Here is a 23,548-nt window from a genome sequence, read left to right as displayed (position 1 = left end):
ATGCCCTCTTCTGGTGCGTCTGAAGACAGCTACAGTGTACTTAACATATAATAATAATAATAATAATAAAAAAAAGGCAGGGCCACAAACACCTTGCACTGTAACCTCCACGCATGTAAGATGACTATCCAGGGTGGCCAATGACTATCCAGGGTGGCCAATGGCAGCCACATTTGTGATATGAGATGGTGGCTACAACCTGAGTGAGATCTATGCCTTTAGGGACAGTATTCCGTCAGCACTTCAGAAGGCACGCTATTAGCCTCTCAGGGCCTGACAAGAAATACAAGATGTGCATGACACTAGAAAACCTGAGATCCTAGGTCCAGGAATGCCCACAGAGGGTATCTCTCTCCTCTGGACCTATGGTGATGCCAGGCCCTTCTTGAGTGTCCACCTGGCCTCTCCAATCCCTAGGGGCCCTGTGTGGCACAGATAAGTGGAAGCAAGCTTTATAAAATTGCAGACGCCGATTTATTTACCAAAGGTGCTAGCCAGGACTCTTCTACTAGCCCGGCCAGCAGATGCCCACAAGGGTCCCAACTCAGTCTTCCAAGAGCAAGGCAGGGCTGCCTCACTGTGGAGATGGGAGCAGTGTTCCCTCCTGGGGCAGCGGCGGGTTCCTGCTCAGTGGCAGCCAGGGTAGGCAGTGGATTCCAGCACCATCTTCTCAGGAAGGCACTCTCAGCTTTGGAGTCCCCAAAAAGAACTGCAGGACACGGTCAGCCAGGAGTGCCAGGCAGAAGTCCAGGGCCAGGACCTGGCCGATGACCAGCTTGAACTGTCAAGGAGGAAGCAGGCTGAGCTGGACCTGTGGCTGAGCTGAGCCAGGCTGAGCCAGGACCACTGCTCAGAGCCACTCACCTCTACAGGGATGTCCACAAGGCCAAACTGGCTGTTGAAGTCAGGTGAGGAACCAAGGAGCAAGCCAATGATGGCCAGCAGTGACACTGCCAGACTCCACACCAGGGGCTTGTTCTCAGGCAGGCTCTCCATGAAGGGTGGGCCCTGTAATGAAAAGACACAGCTGCTTGGGGAGGGCTGAGCAGGGTTAGGTCAGGTGGGAATGGGCAGGCATGCAGGCCTCACCTTGTAGTTGATGGCGAAGGTAGCCATCTGCATGGCCATGGCCATGATGTACACAGTGCTGTTGACCAGGCTCGGCTCAAACTCCTTGTATAGGTCTACAAACTGTTCCTGTCTGCAGGGGTACAAGGGCATCAGTGCCCTCCTCTTGCTCAGGCACCCACTGTAGCTTACTGCTGCCTCCTCTTCCTGGAACCCCACTTACTTCTCAGGGCTGCGTGCCTGGGCCTCACGGTACAGGTAGACCAGGCTCAGGAAGTGGACAGAGAACTGCAGCATCACCGTGAGGATGGTGTATAGGTTGAAGATGTTGGGCAGGGGCCGCTCTCGGGAAAGAGTCTTCAGAGGCTGTTGGTCAGGACTGACAGTCAGCCAGCTTACTCTCTCAACAGTGAGGTGATATGCTTGCCTCAGGCATCTTGTTTGGTCCTGACCTAGGGGCTGCCTATGTCCAAAATACTCTGTATTCCATGGCAGCAATGGGGGGCTGTCAGGAAAAAGATTTACTTTCTACTCCCAAACGCAGCCAGAGCCTTGGGCCTGGAGGTGTGCCTGTCTATCCAGCCTGCTGCTTCCTTCCTCATTAGGGTGGGATCTGAACTGTGCCTAGAAGACCCAAGGGACATGTCATGGTAGGCCTTTGGAAAGTGACCTAAGGCTCTGACCTCATGCTCAGACATCTAAAAGCTTAGATGGTGGGGCCTGCATAGAGGGAATACAGCCTTGGGGACAATTTTGGGCCTTCCTCTTTTAGCTACTGTGAGGTGAGTAGCTCTAAATATGGCCTGAAACTTCTGGAGGCCTAAACCAAGACAGATCTTTTGTTTCAAGTTGTTCTGTGAGCCTTTCCTCACCTTGATGGGAAGTTGACACATACACCCTCTGGCCCCTGGGACCTCTATTGCACCACCTCAGCAACCAGTGCAGACTCCTAGTTGTGGCAGCACCCTTTCCTCTGGAGACCTCCCTGGCTGTCCCTGAGGCTAGCCCCTGAAGCCTGTGACACACTTTCTCCCTCACAGTGCTGTGTCCTCTGCTTGCTTTCATTCATCACTTCCTTTGCCCTAGGGCTGTGACCTGCCTGAACCCCAAGCTCAGACAGTGGTATACCCTAAGCTATCACTGGCAGCTAGCCAGGCCTGACCCTGTCTGTATGTCCTGCCCAATCTCAGGGATACTCCTGCCTTTGGCCTCTAGGTCTCTGTCTATAGCTTGGAGAATGACAATTCCAATCTACAAGAGTTCTTGAAACGCCCTATGGTCAGCCCTAGGTGTTCCAGGGCCCACCTTGGAGCGGGAGATGAAGAGGAAGCAGCCGGCCAGCAGCAGCCCCTGCAGGGTGGCCTGGAAGTCGCTGAACTTGACACCCTCCAGGTAGAGGACACTTTGGCTGTATGCCAGGATGAGGGCATTGAGGGCCAGGATCTTGAACATCTGCAGCGTAGTCACCAACGTGCAACGGCCCTGCTTGATCACGTGGCAGACTGTGGGGAAGCAGGGTCATGAGTGGGCAGGGTGCTGGGCAAGCATGGCTGCAGGCAGGGGCAGGGCCAGGGGTTTGGGACTCACTGCACTGGATGGAGGAGAGCTTGGAGGTGAAGGGCGCTGCAATGCTGGCATCCCCCAGCTTCACAATGGGGGTGCTCTCGTCCTCCAGGTCCCGCAGCACCTGGCTCAGGCGGTCCTGTGGGGTGGGCAGCAGGGGTCAGCCCTGGCTAGTGAGGGTTGTGGGTATTTCCGATCTGAACACTCACCCTGTGGGAGGCTGGTGGCTCTTCAGGAGAAAGAAGTGCTGACTTCTGTTTGGTGGACCTGGAGCCTCTGGGGCCACTGTTGCTCAGGACCGGGCTGTCTCTTGGCCGTCGCCGCCGTTCTACAACCCTCTCAGGGGCATTGGCCAGGAGTGCTACACCTGAGAATGCATTGGGAAGGAGTAATGGAAAGGGCCCAGGGTCTGAACCAGTATTCAGTTGCAGAACTAGACCCCAGGCTGCCCACAGGCCCACCTCCCACCAGTTCCATTTCACCCGACTACCCTATGGGGCCCTCAGAGACTGGTCACCTTGTTTTGCTGATGAATGGCTTGACAGATAACCAGCATTTACCACACATGCCTGGCATTCATGTGAATGTAAAAAGAACCAATTCCATAGAGCTGTCCTCTGACCTTTACAGCTATGTGGTGGCAGGCATGTGCCTTTACCAGCATGCACATACATAAAACAACACTAATAAACGTATTTTAACACACTGGATGAAAGAAACAGCGGGACTGAGGATGCAGCTCGGTGGCAGTGCCTACCTACCCATGCTCAAGTCCCCAAGGCCAACCCCAGAATCAAAACCGTATCTTGTTGAGATAGGCCAAGGCAGGTGGATCTCTGAGTGCAAGGCCAGTCTAGTTGATAGAACAAGTTCTGGAGCAGCCAGGGCTACAGAGAGAAACCTTTCCATGAAGGGGAAGGAGAGGGGACTCTCTCTCTCTCTTTTTTTTTTTAATTTTTTAATATTTATTTATTTTATGTATATTAGTACACTGTAGCTTTACAGATGGTTGTGAGCCACCATGTGGTTGCTGGGATTTGAACTCAGGACCTTCAGAAGAGCAATCAGTGCTCTTAACCACTGAGCCATCTCTCCAGCTCCGGGGACTCTCATCAAACTCTAAAATGAATAACTGATAACTGCTGGCCTCCAAAGAAACTAAGTACTTGAGAGAAAAGTCTATGAGGGCGAGAACTCCAGACAATGCAGGGAAGATGGAAATAAGCAGAAAGACCAAAGCTTAGTTTTTGGAGTCCAGGACTGTCAACACTTATCCTGACAGTGAACCTGTGGCAAGCAAACCTGATTGTGGAAGTCCCAAAACAATGTTCCCAACTACCTCTTCCCCACCTCTGCTCCTCATGCCTATACTCTTCTTGGACCTTGTAGATTTCCTTTTTTTCCCCCCCGGAACTCACTTTGTAAACCAGGTTGGCCTCGAACTCAGAAATCCACCTGCCTTTGCCTCCCAAGTACTGGGATTAAAGTGCTGCGCCATCACTGCCCAGCTAAGATTTCTTTTTTAAAGATAGGGGGGTTCCATGTAACTAGGCTAGCCCTGAACTTATTGCACAGTTAAGAATGAACTTGAATCCCTGGGACAACAGACCTCTGCCTGGATGAGCACCGCTGCCCAGGGAAGTTATTAATTAAAATTACTTACTTTTTCAGTGTTCAAGTGAAATTCAGAACTTTGTACTTATAAGGAAGCCATCTACTGCTAAGCCACATCACCTGCCTCTCATTGGAGGATTCTAGGCAGGAGTCACACACAAAACCATACCACCAGCTCCTATCAAACCTGAGCAGCAGGGCCAGGTGAGATGTCCCCACACTAGTACTAAAGGAGACAAAGTTCTCAGCTATTGGAGCTTACCCACATCAGCGTGCTTCAGTGCGCCCACATCGTTGGTGCCATCTCCACACATAAGGGTCACATAACCCAGCTCCTTCAGGCTAGTGATGACAAATTCCTGCATGGCAGACATGACATAGATTGGGTTGCAGCCATCCCCAAGACCCTCAGTGCCCAACCCCAGGGTCTTGCACATACCTTCTGCTTGGGGGCCACACGGGCAAACACCTGCACATGAGGGATGAGGCAGAGCAGCTGCTGGGGGTCCACAGCCTGCAGGTGAGCCAAGCCATCACCTGTGAGGCACAGCGCGTGCTCCAAGGCCAGAGCCTTGGGGGAGCCCAGGGTCAGAGGCAGTATGATGCTGCTATCAATGGAGCGCCACTCACACGGTTGGCCTGTGGGTCATATCTATGGTTAGGGTTGTGACTCCTGGGCCAACACCACAACCTCACCCAGAATCTGGCTCTGCTTTGGACATTTCAGAGAGAACACAAAGACCCTCAGGTACAGGTGAAGCACTTGAGTGTTGCTCCAGTGGCTGCAATGCTGCTGCATGGACACACAGAAGGCCTTGTCTCAGACATCAAGCATCTCCTGATGCTGGTCCCTCAACTAACAGACACCCCCCCCCCACCAGTCTGAACTCCAGCACTCTAGGAACCAGAGTCTTCCCATGCTAAGCCTCATGGGACCACTTTTCTTTCTGAAGCTCAGATCCAGGATCAGGCTGCGGGAGGCAGCTCATCAGTGCACCCTATCTATACCTCAGGGTGCACCCTATACTGACTCACATGGAAGGTTTGTTTAATTAACTTGCAGGGCCTCCAATAAAGCAATAGTTAACAATCATCACTTTAGGGTCACCTATACACAATCCTTAGGTCCAAGAACATGGTACACAAGGCTAGAATGGAGGAAGACCTGGGGCCAACAATTGAGGTGACCAAGTTCTCTGAGAGGCAGTGGAAGGTTCTAGAAGCCTTTCTAGCTGTATGCATCTACTACCTTGTATGCATTCTGCCACCGTGTGTTGGGGTAAACCCTGCTCCTCACATAGGTCCTGCTCTGAGAGACATCAAGAGACCTGAGCAAGAAGTGGCTTCATTTACCTATGCAGGAAGGTTCTAAGGCTGGTCTTAGAAGACATGTCTGCAAAAATGGGCCCAGAACTGTGTGGCCCAGGCTGGTCTGGAACTAACAACACTCTTCCTGCTGCACTAATAGGAGTGAATACACCCTCACATTTAGCTAAGTGGACTCACTTTTGAGTCCCCAGCCTCCTTACTTAAAGTAAGACACCACCAGCAAGTTCAGCAGTTCAACTCTTCTTCTACAGTGTGCATGGAAGCTGCCCATGGTGCAGGGTTGGACGGACAGATATGGTAACAACATGCCATGCCTTTTACCTAGGGTCTGCCACCTTCAGCATTGGGCCCTAATCAGGTGTTGGGAACTGGCACTTCCTGGATAACAGCACAGGAGTAACCTGCCCAGCACAAGGTGGGCAAGGATGAGGCATGAGTCCTCTTTCTGAAAGTGTGCATTGGAAACAAACATGGTAGACTCAGGCCCTCATAGAACCATATACCACACTGCCTATGTTCTGAGGCCTCCTCAAAGTGGGGTTGACATCAATTAGGATCAGCAGTGAATAGTGGTAACACACTGGTTTGGGACTAGGGCCCCAGCTACCTGGCCTTACCTTTCTCTGAGGGAGGATGCAAGATGAGCGTGTGGGCCTTGTCAATGAAGTGCAGCTCCTGAGCTACATGGCATGCAGTGAGGGGGTTGTCTCCTGTGATCATGACCACCTGCAGGACAGGGGACAGGGCACAGGGCTTAGCAGAACCTGTCGGGCAGAACTCTTACCTTGGCCTCACAGCTCCTCCTAAGAAAGTATGAGGCAAAAAGCCACCTCTACGGGGAACCCCAGCCTACCAACCCAGGGAGTGCTATACAAATGCCAGGGCTGTGCTAACCATGGGGCTGGGCTGGCACCGACCCAGGGAGTGCTATACAAATGCCAGGGCTGTGCTGACCATGGGGCTGGGCTGGCACCGACCCAGGGAGTGCTATACAAATGCCAGGGCTGTGCTAACCATGGGGCTGGGCTGGCACCAGGGCTGCTTACACACCAAGTGCATGCTGAGTCACAGTTCAGTCCCAATGCACTGCTTCCTAAAATTATTTACTTTTTGACATGTACGCCTTTGAGTATAAAGGCAGAAAAGATATCAGGACCCTCACGGCTGAGGTTACAGGTATTTTGTGGCGCTAGGATCTAAACTCTAGACCTCGTGACTGAGTGGCAAGTTCTCTCTCTCTCTCTCTCTCTCTCTCTCTCTCTCTCTCTCTCTCTCTCTCTTTCTCCCCCTTGGTTTTTGAGACAGGGTTTCTCTGGGTAGCCCTGGCTGTCCTGGAACTCACTCTGTAGACCAGGCTGGCCTCAAACTCAGAAATCCACCTGCCTCTGTCTCCCAAGTGCTAGGATTAAAGGCGTGCGCCACCACCGCACAGCAAGTTCTCTTTTTTTAAAAAAGATTTATTTATCATTATACATAAGTACACTGTAGCTGTCTTCAGACACACCAGAAGAGGGCATCAGATCTCATTACAGATGGTTGTGAGCCACCATGTGGCCCCCTCAGCAAGTTCTCTTAATTTGCTTTTACTTAAAACACAAGTTAAAAATTAGCCCTTGGCTGTCACCGCCCAGAGTCTGTGCCTGTTTGTCTAACAGTCTAGGGATAGAAAAGGGAGCAAGGGGGCTGGAGAGATAGCACAGCGGTTAAGAGCACTGACCGCTCTTCCGATGGTCCTGAGTTCAAATCCCAGCAATCACATGTCAGCTCACAACCACCTGTAATAAGATCTGACTCTCTCTTATGGTGTGTCTGAAGACAGTACTTATTTATAATAATAAATAAATCTTTAAAAAAAAAAGGGAGGAAGGTAGGACGTGACCTATGAGGACTCTGTGAAGGGGACCAGTTATTATCTGCTCTTGCTGGGACTGCTCATGAGGACAGGCATAGCCTCAAGATCTCTTACCTCAAGCTTCTATCTCCTCCTCATCACAGAGTCTGAGGTGGTAGATGATGTGTGTTGCATTCTCTACCTAACTCTGAGAGTGCCAGCTATACCCACTCCCAGCTATGATCACAGGAGACCCAGTGGGTGGCACAGCCCTCTGTGGCCACCTCCCTGCCCCGCCCTCTGTGGCCACCTCCCTGTCCCTCCCTCTTGGTTTGTCCATACCCTGTGGGATGCATTCTGGATCTCCCGGATCACAGCCTTTGAGTCAGCTTTGAGCGGACAGGAGACCACGATAAAGCCCACAAACTTGAGGCTGCACTCCAGTGCCTCCCGCTTGACCTCCCGGGCCTGTTGACACATGTGGGATACCTTTACCGTCTGTCCTTCCAACCAGCCTCTTCACATCTCCCAGAGTGGAACCCAGTGAAGAAAGTTAAAGTGTCTCAGCACTAGAGCCACTGTGCATGTGTGTTGGTGCTGGGAGAAGAGAGGCCCCATTTTCTAAGCAGAGAAATGTCAAGAGTCAGGAGGGGAGAGGCAAGGCAGGTCAAAGTGGGGTGCAGCAACTGAGGATGGGGTCTGGACCCAAGTGTACCTACTACACCTCACGACTATGGACATGGACCATGCAAGGCCACTCCCCTTGGGGCAACCAAAAAGTACCAAGGAAAGCAGGTGATGAAGATCATAGAAGAGAGAAGGTGGGGCTCAGGGTGGACAGGTCCAGGGGATCAGACAGGCTTGGGACAAACAGGGTTCTCTAGAACAGCAGTAAGGGAAGCAAAACGCAGGAGGACAGAGGCTGAGTCCTGAGTAGTGGCCTCTATAGTGAAGGCTGCCAGCCGACATTAAGTTCTAGCGGGATGGTTGGCTGTAGGGGTGAGCAGACTGGACCAGGACCAAGAAGCAGGTGAGAGGGCAGTGGCGATAGGTGGAGGTTAGGAGTGGATGGGTATGGATCCACCAGGGGGCAGAGACAAGAATGATGGGCTCTGGGATGCCTCCAGCCTTCCCTGAGGAGGTACCCAGGACATCCCAGAGCAGAGGAAGAAGATGCCATGAAAGGTGTGGTGGGGGGCCAGCGAGTTGGCTCAGCAGTTAAGAGCGCCGACTGCTCTTCCGAAGGTTCTGAGTTTGGATCCCAGCAACCACATGGTGGCTCACAACCATCCGTAATGAGATCTGACCCCCTCTTCTAGTGCGTCTGAAGACAGCTACAGTGAATTCAAGCGTGGCAGGAGCGAGAGTGGCTAGGGCTGGCAGAGGTCCTGAGTTAATTCTCAGCAGCCACACACATGATGGCTCATGGCCATCTGTGCAGCTACAGTGTACTCATACACATAAATAAAATAAATCTTAAAAAAAAAAAGAAAGAAAGAAAGAGAAAGGTGTGGTGGGCTAACAGGGCTGCTGAGTGTGGCAAGCCCTTACCTGCTGATGCGTGAGATGCCCTAGCTCCTTGTATCCCAGAGCCAGGACACGGGCGCCTTCTCGAGAGATCTCAGTGTGGATGTGGTGGTAGTCAGGTGGACACTGGGAAAACTGCAGGGAACAGAGGGGGACGTCACTGCTTGATCCCTGCCTACCCCTTAACCCCAGGGTTGGGGCTGGCTCACCATAGAGTGCAGGGTTTCGGGGGCCCCCTTCACAGCCGCGATGTAGCAGAGGTCAGTGGAGCCAAGCTTCTCGTAGGAGGCGAGCACAGACATTCGCTTTAGGGCACTGGCAAAATGAAAGCGCTGGTGAATTTTCAGCCCCTGAGTTTTAATACTTCGGGGGAATACTTTCTCATCTGGAAACAAATAAGTACGAGTCCTGAGGGGCTTCGCTCCAGAGAGGTAGCCAAGCCCCCCCACCCCCTGCCCCAGCTTTCCCATCCCAGCATCCCCAGAATCCTGCTGGTCAGTACAGTGTACAGCAGGTACAGTGGATCAGGCAGAGAAGGCTGGACACCAACAGACCAAGAAGATACTGCTATGAAGTTAGTCTGGGCACTAGCCTGGAGGAATGTCACCAACGTGGGCCTGCCTGCCCAGCACAAGAGGCCACCATGCCAGACCTTGGATGCCAGTCCCTCACCTTTGGTCAGTGTCCAGTCTACAGCTGTCAGCATGGCCTTTTCCAGAGGGTCACCCACTAGGGTGCCATCATCCAGCTGCATGAGTGAGTGGCAGGAGGCCAGGGCCCGGTGTGTTTCTATGGGAATGCTGGACACTGGGGTCACCTCTTTCCCATCTCTGCAAAGACGAGGACAGTTGGTTACAAGGTGAATAGAGGTGGGTGGGTGAACTGTACCTCCACCAGGGAACCTGGGATCCTTCAGTGAATACTACCAGAGACCATCCCAAGCTGCTGCTAGACTCAGTGTGCTATTCACTAAGGATACCTTGGTGAGAGGAGTGGTCCTTTTGAGACTACTGGCCTCAAGGATGACTCCTGAGGTCCCAACAGAGGAGGCAACAGGTCTGTGGCGACTATTCTGAGACTGAACCAATTTCCTACCTACCTCTGATATCACTCATATTGATCGTCACATAGGACCGTCTGTAATGGAACCTCAGAGGCAAGACTTCAATGGAGGCTCACACCAAGCTTGGGTCTGTTTGCTGGGGGGTTTAGACAGAATTCCTTTATGCTCACCTCAGCCCTGCCACGCCTCGCACCACCAGGCTGTCACTGGTCAAGGTACCCGTCTTGTCAAAGCAACACACTTCGACCTTGCCAGCGAAGGGGATCCGGAAAGGCTCTGTGCAGTACATGTCTGGGGGTGGAGGGTGGGACCTGGGGTCAAGGGGGGGGTCCCTCCAGGCTTCTGCCTGTTCTACGCAATACCCCACCAATCACTCGGCACTCACAGAGCTTGGCCAAGGCGATGAGGGAGGTGTTGACAGCCAGGGACAGTTCAATGGGCAGTTCAGGAGGTACAACAGAGGTGAGGATGAGGGTACACTCCAGAAAGAGCTTGTAACGGTTCCGGCTGGGGTCCTTGGTCCCTGTGGAAACAGGGCCTGGCAGCCTGGGGCAGGGATGAGGCTGTAGAACAGGGGCTTTCAGGGTACTTACCTTCAATCCACACATACGCAGCTGCAGCAATGGCGAACACCAGGAGGAAGAGGATGAAGATAAACGTCTCCAAGTTGTTTGCAGTCACCCTCTTTACCCCAAAGAGAATTGTACGCAATAGCTTGCCCTGCAAGGATAGGCAGGACACAGTGTTCCCTGAGAGGTCTGTGGGGAATAGTGGCCTCTGCTCCCTGAAAGCTCCAAGGCCGGCTTCTCTTTCTAGGAAACTGCAATTCCTGCCTAAGACTATGAAGTAGGCCGACAAGGAATTAGGCTTCTACCTAGAGTTAAGAAGGCCAGCCACATGGCCACAGGGGAGGGCAGGGAAGCCAGGCTTCCATCACCGCTTCAGGCAGAACCCTGAAGCATTTTCCAGAACATTTCACTCAACACTCATCTTCTGGGAATGGTAACAGCCACACTACCTTGGGCATATCCACCACTATCTATTTCAGCCTAGGGAAAGCAGGCCTGCATCAGCCTTAGGGTGAGAGTTCTGGGAGGAGCTGTCACACACTCTGGGTCCTCCTACATGGAATGAAGCACCATACCTGGGATGTGTTGAATCCAGTTCTCAGGACAAAGGCCACACATCCATTGTCAACCGCTGAGGGAACAAGCAGAGGCATTTGTTGTTAGCACCCCTGTCCCACCTCCTTCATACTATAGCAGGTGCAGGATACCCAAGACACCCTTGAGGCACCTACGCTTCAGGCCCGAGGTGGCTTTCTGTGGGGGGATGTGTTGTACCACCTTGGTGCCCCCAAAGATAACATGCAGCCGAGCGTCAGCCTGTAGGTCTAGGACACGGTCTGGGCTCAAATCTTCAATGGGCTCCTGTGAAAGGAAACATCAGACTGGGATGACAGCCTCACTTTAGCCTCCTTCAAGGACTCGCCTGCCTCCCATGAGTGCCCCCTACCTAGGCCAACAAGTCCCATTTGCTTTACAAGTGCCTCCTCACCACAGTACTTGTGGAGTTAATGCCTTGTGATCTGCATTAGGCCTCCTCAATGATAGAGAGAATCCTCCTGGATTCTCTATGCCTATCCCGATGGAATATCCTGGTTTCTTTCACCTGGCTCCAGACACCTATGACAATGACTCCAGCCCACCTGCCTCTGCCACTCGTGTATGGCCAGGGACCGCCTGGCCACTGGCCTCTCCTGCCCTATGTCGTTCTTTATGAACTGAGGAGTGAACTATGGATCCCATCCATCACCTTCATTTGTGGCACAGACTCCCCAGTGAGCATGGCCTCATCCACAATGCAGCGGCCCCGTAGCAGTAGTACATCGCATGGCACCAGGTTCTCCTGGGGGGAGCGGCCTGCAAGGTGCAGGCAAGAGAGTCAGCCACTGGCTACGGTAAGGACTTCCGCCTGGGGAGGAGGGGAATCCTGCCTCACCAATGGACACGATGTCCCCAGGAACAATGTCATCGCTGGCAACAGGCCTCCACTTTCGGCTGCGGTAGACCTGGGAATATGAGTAAGGAGAGTCTGTCAGCATAGCATATGCATGGTTGTCCACTCGGTGGGCAGAGTCACCACCCACCTGCCCCATCAGTCACACCTGTATCATATGGGGCTTGTTGCCCATCTTCCGGATCTCTGACATGTTCCTCATCTGCTGCTGCACTAGGGAAGCCTCGAAAGCCACCAGCATTGACAGAGTGAAGACACTGTAGTACCAATACTCATCCAGGCACCAGAGCCCAACACAGAACACCTGTGAATCAGCAGCCTGTCAGGTCTCACCTACCTGTCCTGTGACCAGCAACCCTGGCAAATACCAATGATCCCTGAGGGCAGGGAGAGGTTCTGGAGTTTGGAAATGTCAGCCAGACTCACTCTGGCTGTGACAATCTCAAAGAAGGAGCTGGCACAAGGGCCAGAGCTATTGTGTTACCTGAAACACGAAGAAAGGGGCTGTGGCCCTCTCCTTGAAAAGCTCGGAGAAGTCAGGCACCACCATCTCAGCCCTGAAAAAAACCATACCCAAATTCCTGGGTGAGGCTGAAGATGTGGACGCCCTGCCCGTCACCTCCAACAGGACACCCAAGGTAGGGGTTGCACTTGACTTTGTTCCTCCTTGACAGTTCACCAGAAGGCGCAGACTGGGCAGCAGTCTTCCCACTGACACCCTGCTCTGCTAAGCCCTGTGACAGGCTTGCTCTCTCTCTCTTTCTCTTTCTGGTTTTTTGAGTCAGAGTTTCTCTGTGTAGCCCTAGCTATCCTGGAACTCACTCTGTAGACCAGGCTGGCCTCAAACTCAGAAATCCCCCTGCCTCTGCCTCCCAAGTGCTGGGATTAAAGGCGTGCACCACCACTGCCTGGCTAACAGGCTTTCTTTTATTTTTTATTTTTATTTTTTTGGTTTTCGAGACAGAGTTTCCCTGTGTAGCCCTGGCTGTCCTAGAACTCACTCTGTAGACCAGACCAGCCTCTAACTCAGAAATCCCCCTGCCTCTGCCTCCCAAGTGCTGGGACTAAAGGCATGCGCCACCACCACCTGGCCAACAGGCTCTTTCTAATACCACCCACCCCAGGGCAAGAGGAGAACAGCAGGATAGGGGTGTCTGGGAGAAGGGGACTCTGGTGAAAGACCCACTGAAACTGGATATTCTTTTCTGAGACAGGTTTTCAAGTAGCCTAGGCTATCCTTAAACTCCTTACAAAACTCCTGAGTTCAAATCCCAACAACCACATGGTGGCTCACAACCATCCATAATGAGATCTGACGCCCTCCTCTAGTACGTCTGAAGACAGCTACAGTGTAAAAATCTTTGGTGTCGAGGGCCAACTGGAGTGAGCAGAGGTCCTAAAATTCAATTCCCAACAACCACATTTAGGCTCACAAACATTTGTACAGCTACAGTGTACGCATATACATTAAATAAATAAGTAAATCTTTTTTAAAAATTAAAAAAAGGAGGGGGTGGCATGTGTGTGACACAGTGTATGTGTGGCAGTCAGAGAAGAACTTGCAGGAGCTGTATCTCTCCTTACATTGTGTGGGTCCTGGGATCAAACTCAGGTTGTCAGACGTGATGACAAGGGCCCATACCAACTGAGCATCTTTCTGGCCTTGGGAATTTGTTATATTTTCTCTGAATAAACCCTAGGGTTCAAGTAGCTTATTCCTAGGGTGTCTCCTGCAGCAGCATGTGGCCACCTAGTCTGACTCGGGCCTCCTCTGCTCTACTCTCAAAATTCAAGGATGCTCACAGGCTTCCCACAAGTGGTGGGATTTGAGAAGAGGAAACCACAAAGTATATCCCATAATTTAAAAACAAAAACACCCACAGTGACAGCATAAAATCTGTCCCAGGCCATTAATGTGGTCATTATCAGGGTTGCAGAGACCACCAAATGATGCTTCTAACTCAGACTGGATATGGTAACATTTACATTTACTGAAAAGCAACTGAGTCATGAAATAACTTCAGGGGCAGCTAGGGCAGGGCCCCTACCTGGCATGTTCCAGGCACCAAGTTCCATGTACAGCCGCAGAGAAAACAACCTGCTAAGATCTCCCCAAGTTCCCTGACTGTCAAGGGTGAGCACCATGCGAGCCATAATGCCAAATTACGGTGTTTGGTGCCTCCTGCAGCTGCACATCTGCACCTGTTTTATAGTAAAAGGTTAATGGAGAAAGTCTGAGTGGAGCATCTGCTGTCCTACCTAATATCAAAGAGACACCAATGTGTTTTTGTTTGTTTTCCTTTACAGTGTCGGGTGGAATCATTCTAGTCCATTAGGCAAGTAATCACCCACTGAGCCATGTCCCATTGCGTCACCACCATTTCTAATGTGCTGAGATGCACATAAGCATAAACACTTGAACAGAAATTTAAGACTAGAATCTAATTCTATGCTGGGTGGTGATAGTATATGCTTTTAATCTCAACAATCAGGAAGCAGAGGCATGTAAATCTCTGTGAGTTTGAGACCAGCCTGGTCTACAGAGTGAGTTCCAGACCAGCCAGGGCTACACAGAGAAACCCTGCCTCAAAGTGGGGGGAAGGGAGGGAGAAAAATAAAGGCAAATAAATAAAGAAATAAATAAATAATAAATTCTAATTCCATGATTGTGGGGGAGGGCAGGCCAAAGACACGGCTCATTTAGTAAAATGCTTGTCTTAAAAGCACGAGGACCTACATTCAAGTAGCAGAATCCATGTAAAAAGCCAAGCATAGTGGCTAGTGGCGTGGACTTAACAGCCCAGCACTGGGAAGGTAGGGACAGAAGCCCTGCTGGTGCTGCTACTTAGTGTGCCTGTTTAGTGAGCTCCAGTTCAGACCCTGTCTTAGAAAACAAGTGTATGGCTTCTGGTGATGATACCTGAAGCCAACGTCAAGCCTCCACATATAATGGCACACACCTGCACAACCTCCTTTCCCACAGTCAAGCTCCTGGCTCTCTGAGGGCCCTGTTGGCAAGCAAGTTTGGAGGAAACCAGAGCAGAGCAAGTATTTCCAGTGGGGCCTCAGTCCCTTAGCACTCTGGGTTTAAAAGCAGAGCTTTCAGCCCTATTGCCAGGGGCTCCGTGACCAGGAGCACGGTAGGGCAGCAGTACACAGTGGGCCACGGGGAAGACAGGGACTTACTTGTTACTTCCAAACTTCTTCTCTGCAGCTCGGATCTCTGAGTCCTCCTGGAAGCCTCTGCTGCTCTGATAATAAGAGAAGGCATTCTCCACTGGGAAGGCCACCGGAAGGAACTGCTTCTTCTCCAGGGCATCATAGGAATACTTGATCTTCTGGAATTCAAATGACAGCACCTCCAGCCCGTCTTCACCCTGGGGTGGGAGGTGTGTTTGTGGTAGAAACCCTCTGACCTGGGGAACACTGGTGTTCAGGGTTACTGCAGCATACACATCCCTTCCTACCTTGTCACGGTGCAGGGCCACCAGCTCAGTGGAGCCATTGTTGGGGGTCGGTACCACCTTCACAAAGGTCACTTTGTTGGGATCATACTCCTGTCAAATACCAAAGACCGTTACTGAGCCCTTCTTAACTCAAAAGTACACGCCCCTCATAGGGTCAGAGGAGTGCAGGCATGTCCCTAGGCTCTAGTGCTGGCTTGGCCATGCCCCACTCTACCACTATTTTGTATTATAAGGCTGAAGTCACAGGGCAAACTCACCACCCAGGATTCTGGGCCTGAGCTCAAGTCCATATGGAACATCTCCATTGCTCTCTATTCACACAACCCACATCTTGTCACCGCCCACTTGCCGCCACACTGGCTCCCTCTGGCTTGCTCACTGCTCCCCAGTACACTGGACACCCAGCTTGCTGTGTCTAAGCTAAGAGTCTTGGTATCTGAGTAAGTCCCACCTACAGCCTGTGGACACATGCAGCCAAAGGCAGCTAAGGACGTGATACAAAACCACAAGCATACTTAAAACACCATGAGATTTTTTTTTTCTTGGAAACTTAATTGTGAGGTTCCTCAAAAGTAATTATGCTATGACTACATTGTGTTGTGATATCAAGGCGGGGGAGAAAGGGGGGGGCTGGCCGGGGAGGTGTCATGCCTCCTTCCTCTACAACAGCACAAAGCACATACACTGAGACAGCTAGCTCCCCTGATCCATTCAGGCTTTTGCTTAAATGTCACCTACTCCCTGAGTCCTCTCCAGGTGGTTCCATCTAAAGTTCACCGGGACTCCTCTTATTGTTATCTGCCTTCTGCAGTAACAAATGAGTCTACCTTCTTCCCCAACAGTTTTATCCATGCTACTTTCTGTGACATAAGAAATGTTCCCCCTTGTGCTGTTTTTACTCAGCCTTGCAATGACTAGAGGTGGAGGTGGGACACACACAGTGGTGGCCCTGAAACTAACACACAACGATGAACAAAGTGGAAGACAGTTGGCCCTCCACTTTTCAGGTTACCTTAGCTTACACTGAGGAGTGACCCTGGAGGGAGGTGTTTCAGCTTTCACTTTATAGTAGGGTGAAACTGAAACCTGGTGAAACCTAGAGAGAAGCAAACCCTGATCTGGGTGACCAGATCTGCTTGGCTCCTCCCACTCCTCCTTCCTAGAAGAGGAAGTTCTCAGCTATAGATGTTTAGATACAGTCCAAAAGACAGCTAGAATGCTAGGGACTGTCTTGCACAGTGAGAGAGCGCACGCACACACACGCACACTACTACCTATCAATCCTGGGTGACAAGCTCAGAAACTTGGGCCCCACTGCAGGATAAATATTAATGAAGGAAACAGTGCCTTGCTACTGAGAATTCAATGCACACACAGACACTGAGGGTGTACATGAGGGTATTAAGGTTTTTCCTGCAGTCACAGACACTGCCTCCCTTTTCTGAAGATCAACCCAGAGCAGATATCTGTGCCCCAGGCTTCAAATTTGGTGTGATCTGTAGTGTGGTCACTGTGTGTCACCCTCAACCTACAGCACCTTGCACTCAATGCTTCCTGTAGTGACACTGTACTTAGAATTCTGAATTTAGAATCACTGCTGCATATCCTGACAAGCCCTCACCTTAACCACCCTTATCTTACAGATGACTTGAGACTCTAAGCTATTTCAAGTCACTTACAAGTAGCTTCTGGCCAATCTTCAGCACCAGAATGAACTACACTCTCTTTTGGGTCTAGCAAGGGACAAGCAGGCTGAACATTGGGCCACAGAACTTGGCTTTATACATTTGGGGAATTACCCCACAGGTCTAGTCTAACACTTAAACACATACACACACAAGTAGAAGCCAGAAATAGTGACACAGGAGACAGAGACAGGCAGTTCTCGGTGAATCCTAGACGACCCAAAGCTGCATAGGGAGTCTTATAAAAAAGAAGAAAACCAAAGCCAAGATAGGAGACGATGGAGAAGCAAGGCAGGACCGTTCCAAGAACAATACACCATATGGGAGCTAAGATAACAATTTACACAAACAGTAGTAGCATATGGGTCCTGCTGTAAGACTGTTCCAGGTGTTTCTTGTGAATCAAAATAACCACGCCACAACTGCATGGCGAGTCACAGTGGGGTCAGAATTAGGCCTGTGCAGGCAGGGGTCGCCGCTGGAGGCTCGGGCCTTGCAGCTGGAGACACGCAAGCCCGCTGCAGCCAGGAAGCCCTGCTAGGCCCCATTGTGCCCGGGTCCCGGTCGGGGTCGGGCGCGCGCACTTACCGGGGTGCAGGTGAGCGCGCAGTGCGCGTGCACAGACCAATGCCCCGACAGGACAGTGAGTGCGTGCGCGAGGCAGATGGTGGCGAGTGCCAGCAGTGCGGCCTCGGGTATCTGGGTCCAGCTGTTGCCCCATCCCCAGCAACCGCTGGCGGCGGCGGCCAGCCAGGCTGGGTACAGCAGCCCGGCAAACGGTAGCACGGTGAGGCGCCGCAGAAGCGCCAGCCGCCGGTAGGGCCACACGGCGGCCACCAGTTCGTCGCCGTTCGCTATGAGCGCTGGCCCGGCAGCTAGGCCCGGCCGCAATCGCGGCCCAGACTGAGGAGACCCGCTGCCCCCGGCCCCGCCAGGCCGGGCTCCGCAAGGCACCGCGTTGCCCACCACCGCCATCTTTCCCAGCGCTGCGCTGGCTTCCGGCAGAGGCACCGCCCCACTTCCGGTATATTACTTCCGGCGAAGCCTGAGCGCCACCATGAATGGCCTCAGGATTGGGAAGCGCCTAGGGAAAGCGTTAGCTGGGCTAGGAAGTGTCGGCTCAGGGCGCCGGCGTGACGAAGAAGGTATCAGAGGTCCAAATCAGCTTGCTAAGGTCGGCCGCGGCGGACTAAGAACGGAAAGGATTTAGGCAGGCAGGCCCGAGATCTTAATTTCAAGAGAACCTGAGACAGAAGAGCCCGACGCTCTTCACCCACTACTCGGGCATCTATGGGGTCAGTAGGAAAGCGCCTCCGTACGCCCAGGAGAAACGCTTACCCTAAGACGCAAGCTTTAGGAGGCGGGGCCTTTTGAGGGCGGGGTCTGGTAGTAGGCGGAGCTTTCGCGAGATAGCGGTAAGGGGACCTTTTCCATTCAAGCCATAAGTACACAGAATGGTCACATTAACACAAATGGAAAATTAAACATTTGTATGAAATGTATTATGTTCTATCCAACTATTCTGTACAAGTACTGTTATTTGAACTCAACCATGAGAAGGTTTTAAAGATTTAAAAAAAATTCTTTAGGGGCTGGAGAGATGGCTCAGCGGTTAAGAGCGCCGACTGCTCTTCCGAAGGTCTTGAGTTCAAATCCCAGCAACGACATGATGGATCACAACCATCCGTAATGAGATCTGACGCCCTCTTCTGGGGTGTCTGAAGACAGCTACAGTGTACTTATATAAAATAAATAAGTCTTTTTATTTTTAATTAATTTATTTATTTTGTTATTTTGAGACAGGGTTTCCCTGTGTAGCCCTGGCTGTCCTGGAACTCACTCTGTAAACCAGGCTGGCCTTGAACTCAGAAATCCACCTGCCTCTGCCTCCCAAGTGCTGGGATTAAAGGCATGCGCCACCGCTGCCCGGCTTTTTTTTTTTTTTTTATAAATCTTTCTAAAAAATTCTTTATAAGTATGTATTCCTGTGTGAGTGAGTGTGTGTGTGTGTGTGTGTGTGTGTGTGTGCGCGCGTGCGTGCGCGCGCGCTCGCGCACCTGTGTGCAATTCCTACAGGGGCCCTAAGAAAGCCCCTGAATCCTGGATTTGGAGTTACAGTTAGTTGTGAGTGTGGGTGCTGGGCATTGAATACAGGTCCTCCGGAAGAGCAGTCAGTGCTGTTAGTGGCTGCTGCCTTTGACTCCTGAGTGCTGGGATTAAAGGCATGCGCCACCCTGCGCAGGTCCAACATAGATTACTTTTATTCTTTTTCAATGCTACTTTGCTGGGTAGTGCAGATCATGTCATGTATAAGCAAATCTGAAGTAGGAGGATGACAAGTTCAAGTTCATCCCAGGAACCTAATGAGACCTTTTCCAAACATAAAAAGATAATAAAAGTGTTGGCTAGTTCAGTACTAGAGTGCTTGCCTAGCATTCTTGAAACCCTGGGTTTGATTGTTTGTAAAAAAAAAACCAAACATTGAAAAACCCACACAGCCTCCTGACTGCAGCCTGCTGCTGCATAAAGACTTTCTCTCAGTTGATATGACTGGACGAAAGTTCAACAAGAGGACTAAGGAAGTTCTAAAGGCAGGCCTTGTCTCCTCTCTTCTCTTCCCTCTATCCCACCCCAGGGGACCAATCTCTAGTCGTTAGGCTTGGCAGCAAATGCTGTTGCCCACTGAGCCTGCTCACTGCCTGACTACAGAGAAGTCCATTGAGAGTCAGGAAATAGCCAGGCAGTGGTGGCGCACGCCTTTAATCCCAGCACTTGGAAGGCAGAGGCAGGCGGATTTCTGAGTTTGAGGCCAGCCTGGTTTGCAGAGTGAGTTCAGGACAGTCAGGGCTACACAGAGAAACCCTGTCTCGAAAACAAAACAAACAAACAAACAAAAAAACCAAAAAAAACCAAAACACCAAAAAAAAAAAAAAAAAGAGAGAGAGCTGCAGGAGAGAAAGGCAAGAGGCCATGTAAGAATTATGGCCACCAGGGTACCAGGGGAAGGGTTAGGAGTCTAAGGAGTACCAGAGGGGAGTGTTTGCTAGCAGGGCAAGATTTTGTAGTGACCAGCCTTTGAGCTAGTCACAGCATGTCAAAAATTAACTGGCAGGCGTGTGCGTGTGTGTTCCATTTTCTAATCCAGATAGCTCCTGGGTGGGTGTGCATGTGTAACCTGCTGGGAGCCAAAGCGGTGTAACTAAATTCTCTGCTACATGTCTATGTCCATGTGGATATTTGTCTAAGAGTACAAGTGCCTGTGGAGGCTAGAAGAGGGTTTCAGATCCCCTGGAGCTGAAGTTCCAGGCAGTTGTGAGCCATAAACCTACCTCAGGTGGGAGCAGGACAGGCTCTGAAAGGCTGAGTCATCGACCCAGCCTTAAAGAGGCTCTTTTACATGTGTTGACTCATTAGTTTCAGAAGACTCTGAGAGGTACGTAGTGTTCTATTTCTGCATAGCTGGCCAAGACAACAGAAAAGCACGAGAGGAAATACACAACGTATTAAACACATCTATATATTATTAACTGTAATTGCAATTCGGGCCACTGAAGGTGTCTGTCCCCTGAAGAACAGACCGAGCTATCAAACAACTGTACTTTACTTGAGGACCAGTGGAAAGGAAGATCTAGGGATGGCAGCTCAGTGACACTTGCCTCACACACATGAAGACTGGAGTTTAGATTCCAGTCCATATATAAAAAGCCAGGCATGAGGCCAGAGAAGTGGCTCAGCAGGGAAAGGTGTTTGCTGCAGAGCCTGATGACCTGAGTTAGGTCTCTGGGACCCACATGATGGAAGGAGAGAACTAATCCCCACAAATTGTCCTCTGACTGCTGCATATACACAGTAGCATACATGTTATCCCTCTTCCCACATAAGAAAATTGAATGCAATAAAAATATAAAAAGTGAAAGTCCAGGAAAGGCTGGAGAGATGGCTCAGCAGTTAAGAGTGCCAACTGCTCTTCCGAAGGTCATGAGTTCAAATTCCAGCAACCACATGATGGATCACAACCATTTGTAATAAGATTTGGTGCTCTCTTCTGGGGTGTCTGAAGACAGCTACAGTGTACTTACATATAATAAATAAATAAATCTTAAAAAAAAAAAAAAGTGAAAATCCAGGTGTGGTGGAACAAGCCAATTGTGACCAGTGCTGTGAGAGGCAGAGACAGCACTTGCTGGGTGGCTGCCTAGCTCCAGATTCTGGAGCAGCGAGAGATCCTGCCTCAAAGGCATAAAGTGAAGTGGTACATATTTTAATAATGTATTCACCCCTTAAGTGCAAGGCATTATTTCTCTTGCCAGTTTGCAGCAAGGGTTCCTCTCTCTCTCTCTCTCTCTCTCTCTCTCTCTCTCTCTCTCCTCCTTTGTTTCATTTTTGAGTTTAGAAAGGGCTTTTTACTATAAGATTATGAGGGGAAGCTTAAAAGAAACACAGAAGTCAGAACTCTTGTACACCAGGAGCAGGTTCCAAAAGAAAGGTATCTTTCTTCTTCTTCTTTTTTAAACATAAAATTTTGTTTTAAGCTGGGCAGTGGTGGTGCACGCCTTTAATCCCACCACTTGGGAGGCAGAGGCAGGTGGATTTCTGAGTTCAAGGTCAGCCTGGTCTACAGAGTGTGTTCCAGGACAGCCAGAGCTATACAGAGAAACCCTGTCTTGAAACAAAACAAAACAAAACAAAACAAAACTTCGGTTCACTTCCCAGCACCTACACTGTGGCTCACAACTGTCTGTAATTCTAGTTCTGGAAGATCTGATGCCCTCTTCTGACCTCCACAGGTACCAGGGACACATGTGGTACACAGACATACATGAGAGCAAAGCACTCATACACATAAAATACAACAAATAAATCTTTTTTTGGAGGAAGTGGGTTTTGAGACAGGATTTCTCTGTTTAGCTCTGGCTGTCTTTGAACTCATTCTGTAGACCAGGCTATTCTCAAACCCAGAGATCCACCTGTTTCTACCTTCAGAGCCTCCTTAGGCACTAGGTATACATATGGTACATATACATGTGTGAGATTCCCGGAGGGACCCCCACACTCAAATCCCGGGAACGACAACCCCACACACCACCAAGACACGAACTTGATGCAATCTGCAAGAGGCTTTGTATTCCAGCTAGCTGGGGCAAGACTCATATCCCTTTGCAGGGGTAGAGGAGTCTGGCCCCGAGCAAGGTCTTAGGCAGCTTTTTATTCCTGTTCAGTTGCTGGGGCAAAAGGGAAGACTGGGGTAGGGGGAAGGTACGGGGTGGTTTCTGACTGGTGCTGGCTCGTGATAGGGTCTAGGGGTGGGCTCGCCAGCTGGCAATTGTTTTGGGCCAGGCTGTTTCTGGGTTCTTGGGCCAGGTCGTCTTGGTTCCCTTGTTTCAGGGATCTGGGAGCTGCTGGTCTCCCATTGTTTTTAGGTTCTGGGAGCCTGTCTCCCACTGAGTTTAACTAATGGCTAAATTCCCACTGTACAGTTTGAAAACTTAATCTTACACGTGTAGTCAAAACACTCATATACATAAACATATACATATATATATTCACATATAAATATGTATGTACATGATGAAATAATAAATATTTTAATCACAGGCTTTTTTTTTTTTTCAAGATAGGGTTTCTCTGTGGCCCTGGCTGTCCTGGAACTCACTCTGTAGACCAGGCTGGCCTTGAACTCAGAAATTCACCTGCCTCTGCCTCCCAAGTGAGATTAAAGGTGTGCACCGACACTGCCCACCAGTTCACATCTTTATTGATCGATCAAAAACCAATTGGGAACAAGGACCGTCAGCAGCTGGACATGCAGATTCAAAAGCATCATAACCAATCTCTGACACTGGTGGATGGTGGGCTAGGAGGGAGGGTAAAGCATTTAAGAACTGTTATTAAAATTAGGGTTGAGAAAAAAATCTAAAGCTACAGAAACTGAACTCAGGTTCTCTGCAAGAGTGGAAAGCACGCTCTTTTTCCCTCCGCCATCGTGTGCAGTACACCTGACTCGGCTTCTCGCCATGTCTTCTCATAAGACGTTCAGAATCAAGAGATTCCTGTTCAAGAAACAAAAGCAAAGTTGTCCTGTTCCTCAGTGGATCTGGATGAAAACTGGTGACACAATCGGGTACAACTCTAAGAGAAGACACTGAAGGAGAACGAAGCTGGGTCTGGAAGGATTCACACAGTGACGAGACTGAACTGGGGTCATCGATCAGTCCTACCAGATAGATTTCAATTATTTTCAGCCTGGAGTCTTGCTCATCGTGTCTTAGAGCCGTTTGTCCAGTAAAAGAAAAAAAAAAAAAAAAAAAAAAAAAAAAGAGTGGAAAGTACTCTTAATCACTGAGCCATCTATCCAGCACTCAGTTTTAAAAGATTCTCTTAT

At 50.5% G+C, this 23,548-nt stretch overlaps 1 protein-coding gene and 1 pseudogene across 1 annotated transcript; one reads left to right on the top strand and one right to left on the bottom strand.

Moving 5' to 3' along the window:
* Window positions 1-451: 451 nt before the first annotated feature.
* On the bottom strand, window positions 452-18,226 carry Atp13a1 (ATPase 13A1). The gene is made up of 26 exons (XM_031340031.1): window positions 17,755-18,226; window positions 15,482-15,571; window positions 15,201-15,391; window positions 12,499-12,571; window positions 12,163-12,318; window positions 11,997-12,066; window positions 11,811-11,917; window positions 11,296-11,425; window positions 11,140-11,195; window positions 10,589-10,715; window positions 10,381-10,518; window positions 10,166-10,286; window positions 9,605-9,762; window positions 9,142-9,317; window positions 8,957-9,067; window positions 7,748-7,873; window positions 6,192-6,300; window positions 4,685-4,884; window positions 4,508-4,604; window positions 2,841-2,998; window positions 2,656-2,770; window positions 2,374-2,570; window positions 1,292-1,434; window positions 1,090-1,201; window positions 865-1,008; window positions 452-781 (listed from the first exon to the last, which is right to left on the bottom strand). The coding sequence occupies exons 1-26, from the start codon at window positions 18,139-18,141 to the stop codon at window positions 671-673; spliced, it is 3,603 nt and encodes a 1,200-aa protein (XP_031195891.1). The 5' UTR covers window positions 18,142-18,226; the 3' UTR covers window positions 452-670.
* Window positions 18,227-23,180: 4,954 nt separating this feature from the next.
* Window positions 23,181-23,312, top strand: LOC116069427 (annotated as a pseudogene).
* Window positions 23,313-23,548: the final 236 nt, after the last annotated feature.

Source organism: Mastomys coucha, unplaced genomic scaffold (assembly GCF_008632895.1).
Source record: "Mastomys coucha isolate ucsf_1 unplaced genomic scaffold, UCSF_Mcou_1 pScaffold22, whole genome shotgun sequence".
Classification (NCBI taxonomy): domain Eukaryota; kingdom Metazoa; phylum Chordata; class Mammalia; order Rodentia; family Muridae; genus Mastomys; species Mastomys coucha.
This window is presented reverse-complemented; position numbering and strand designations above follow the sequence as displayed.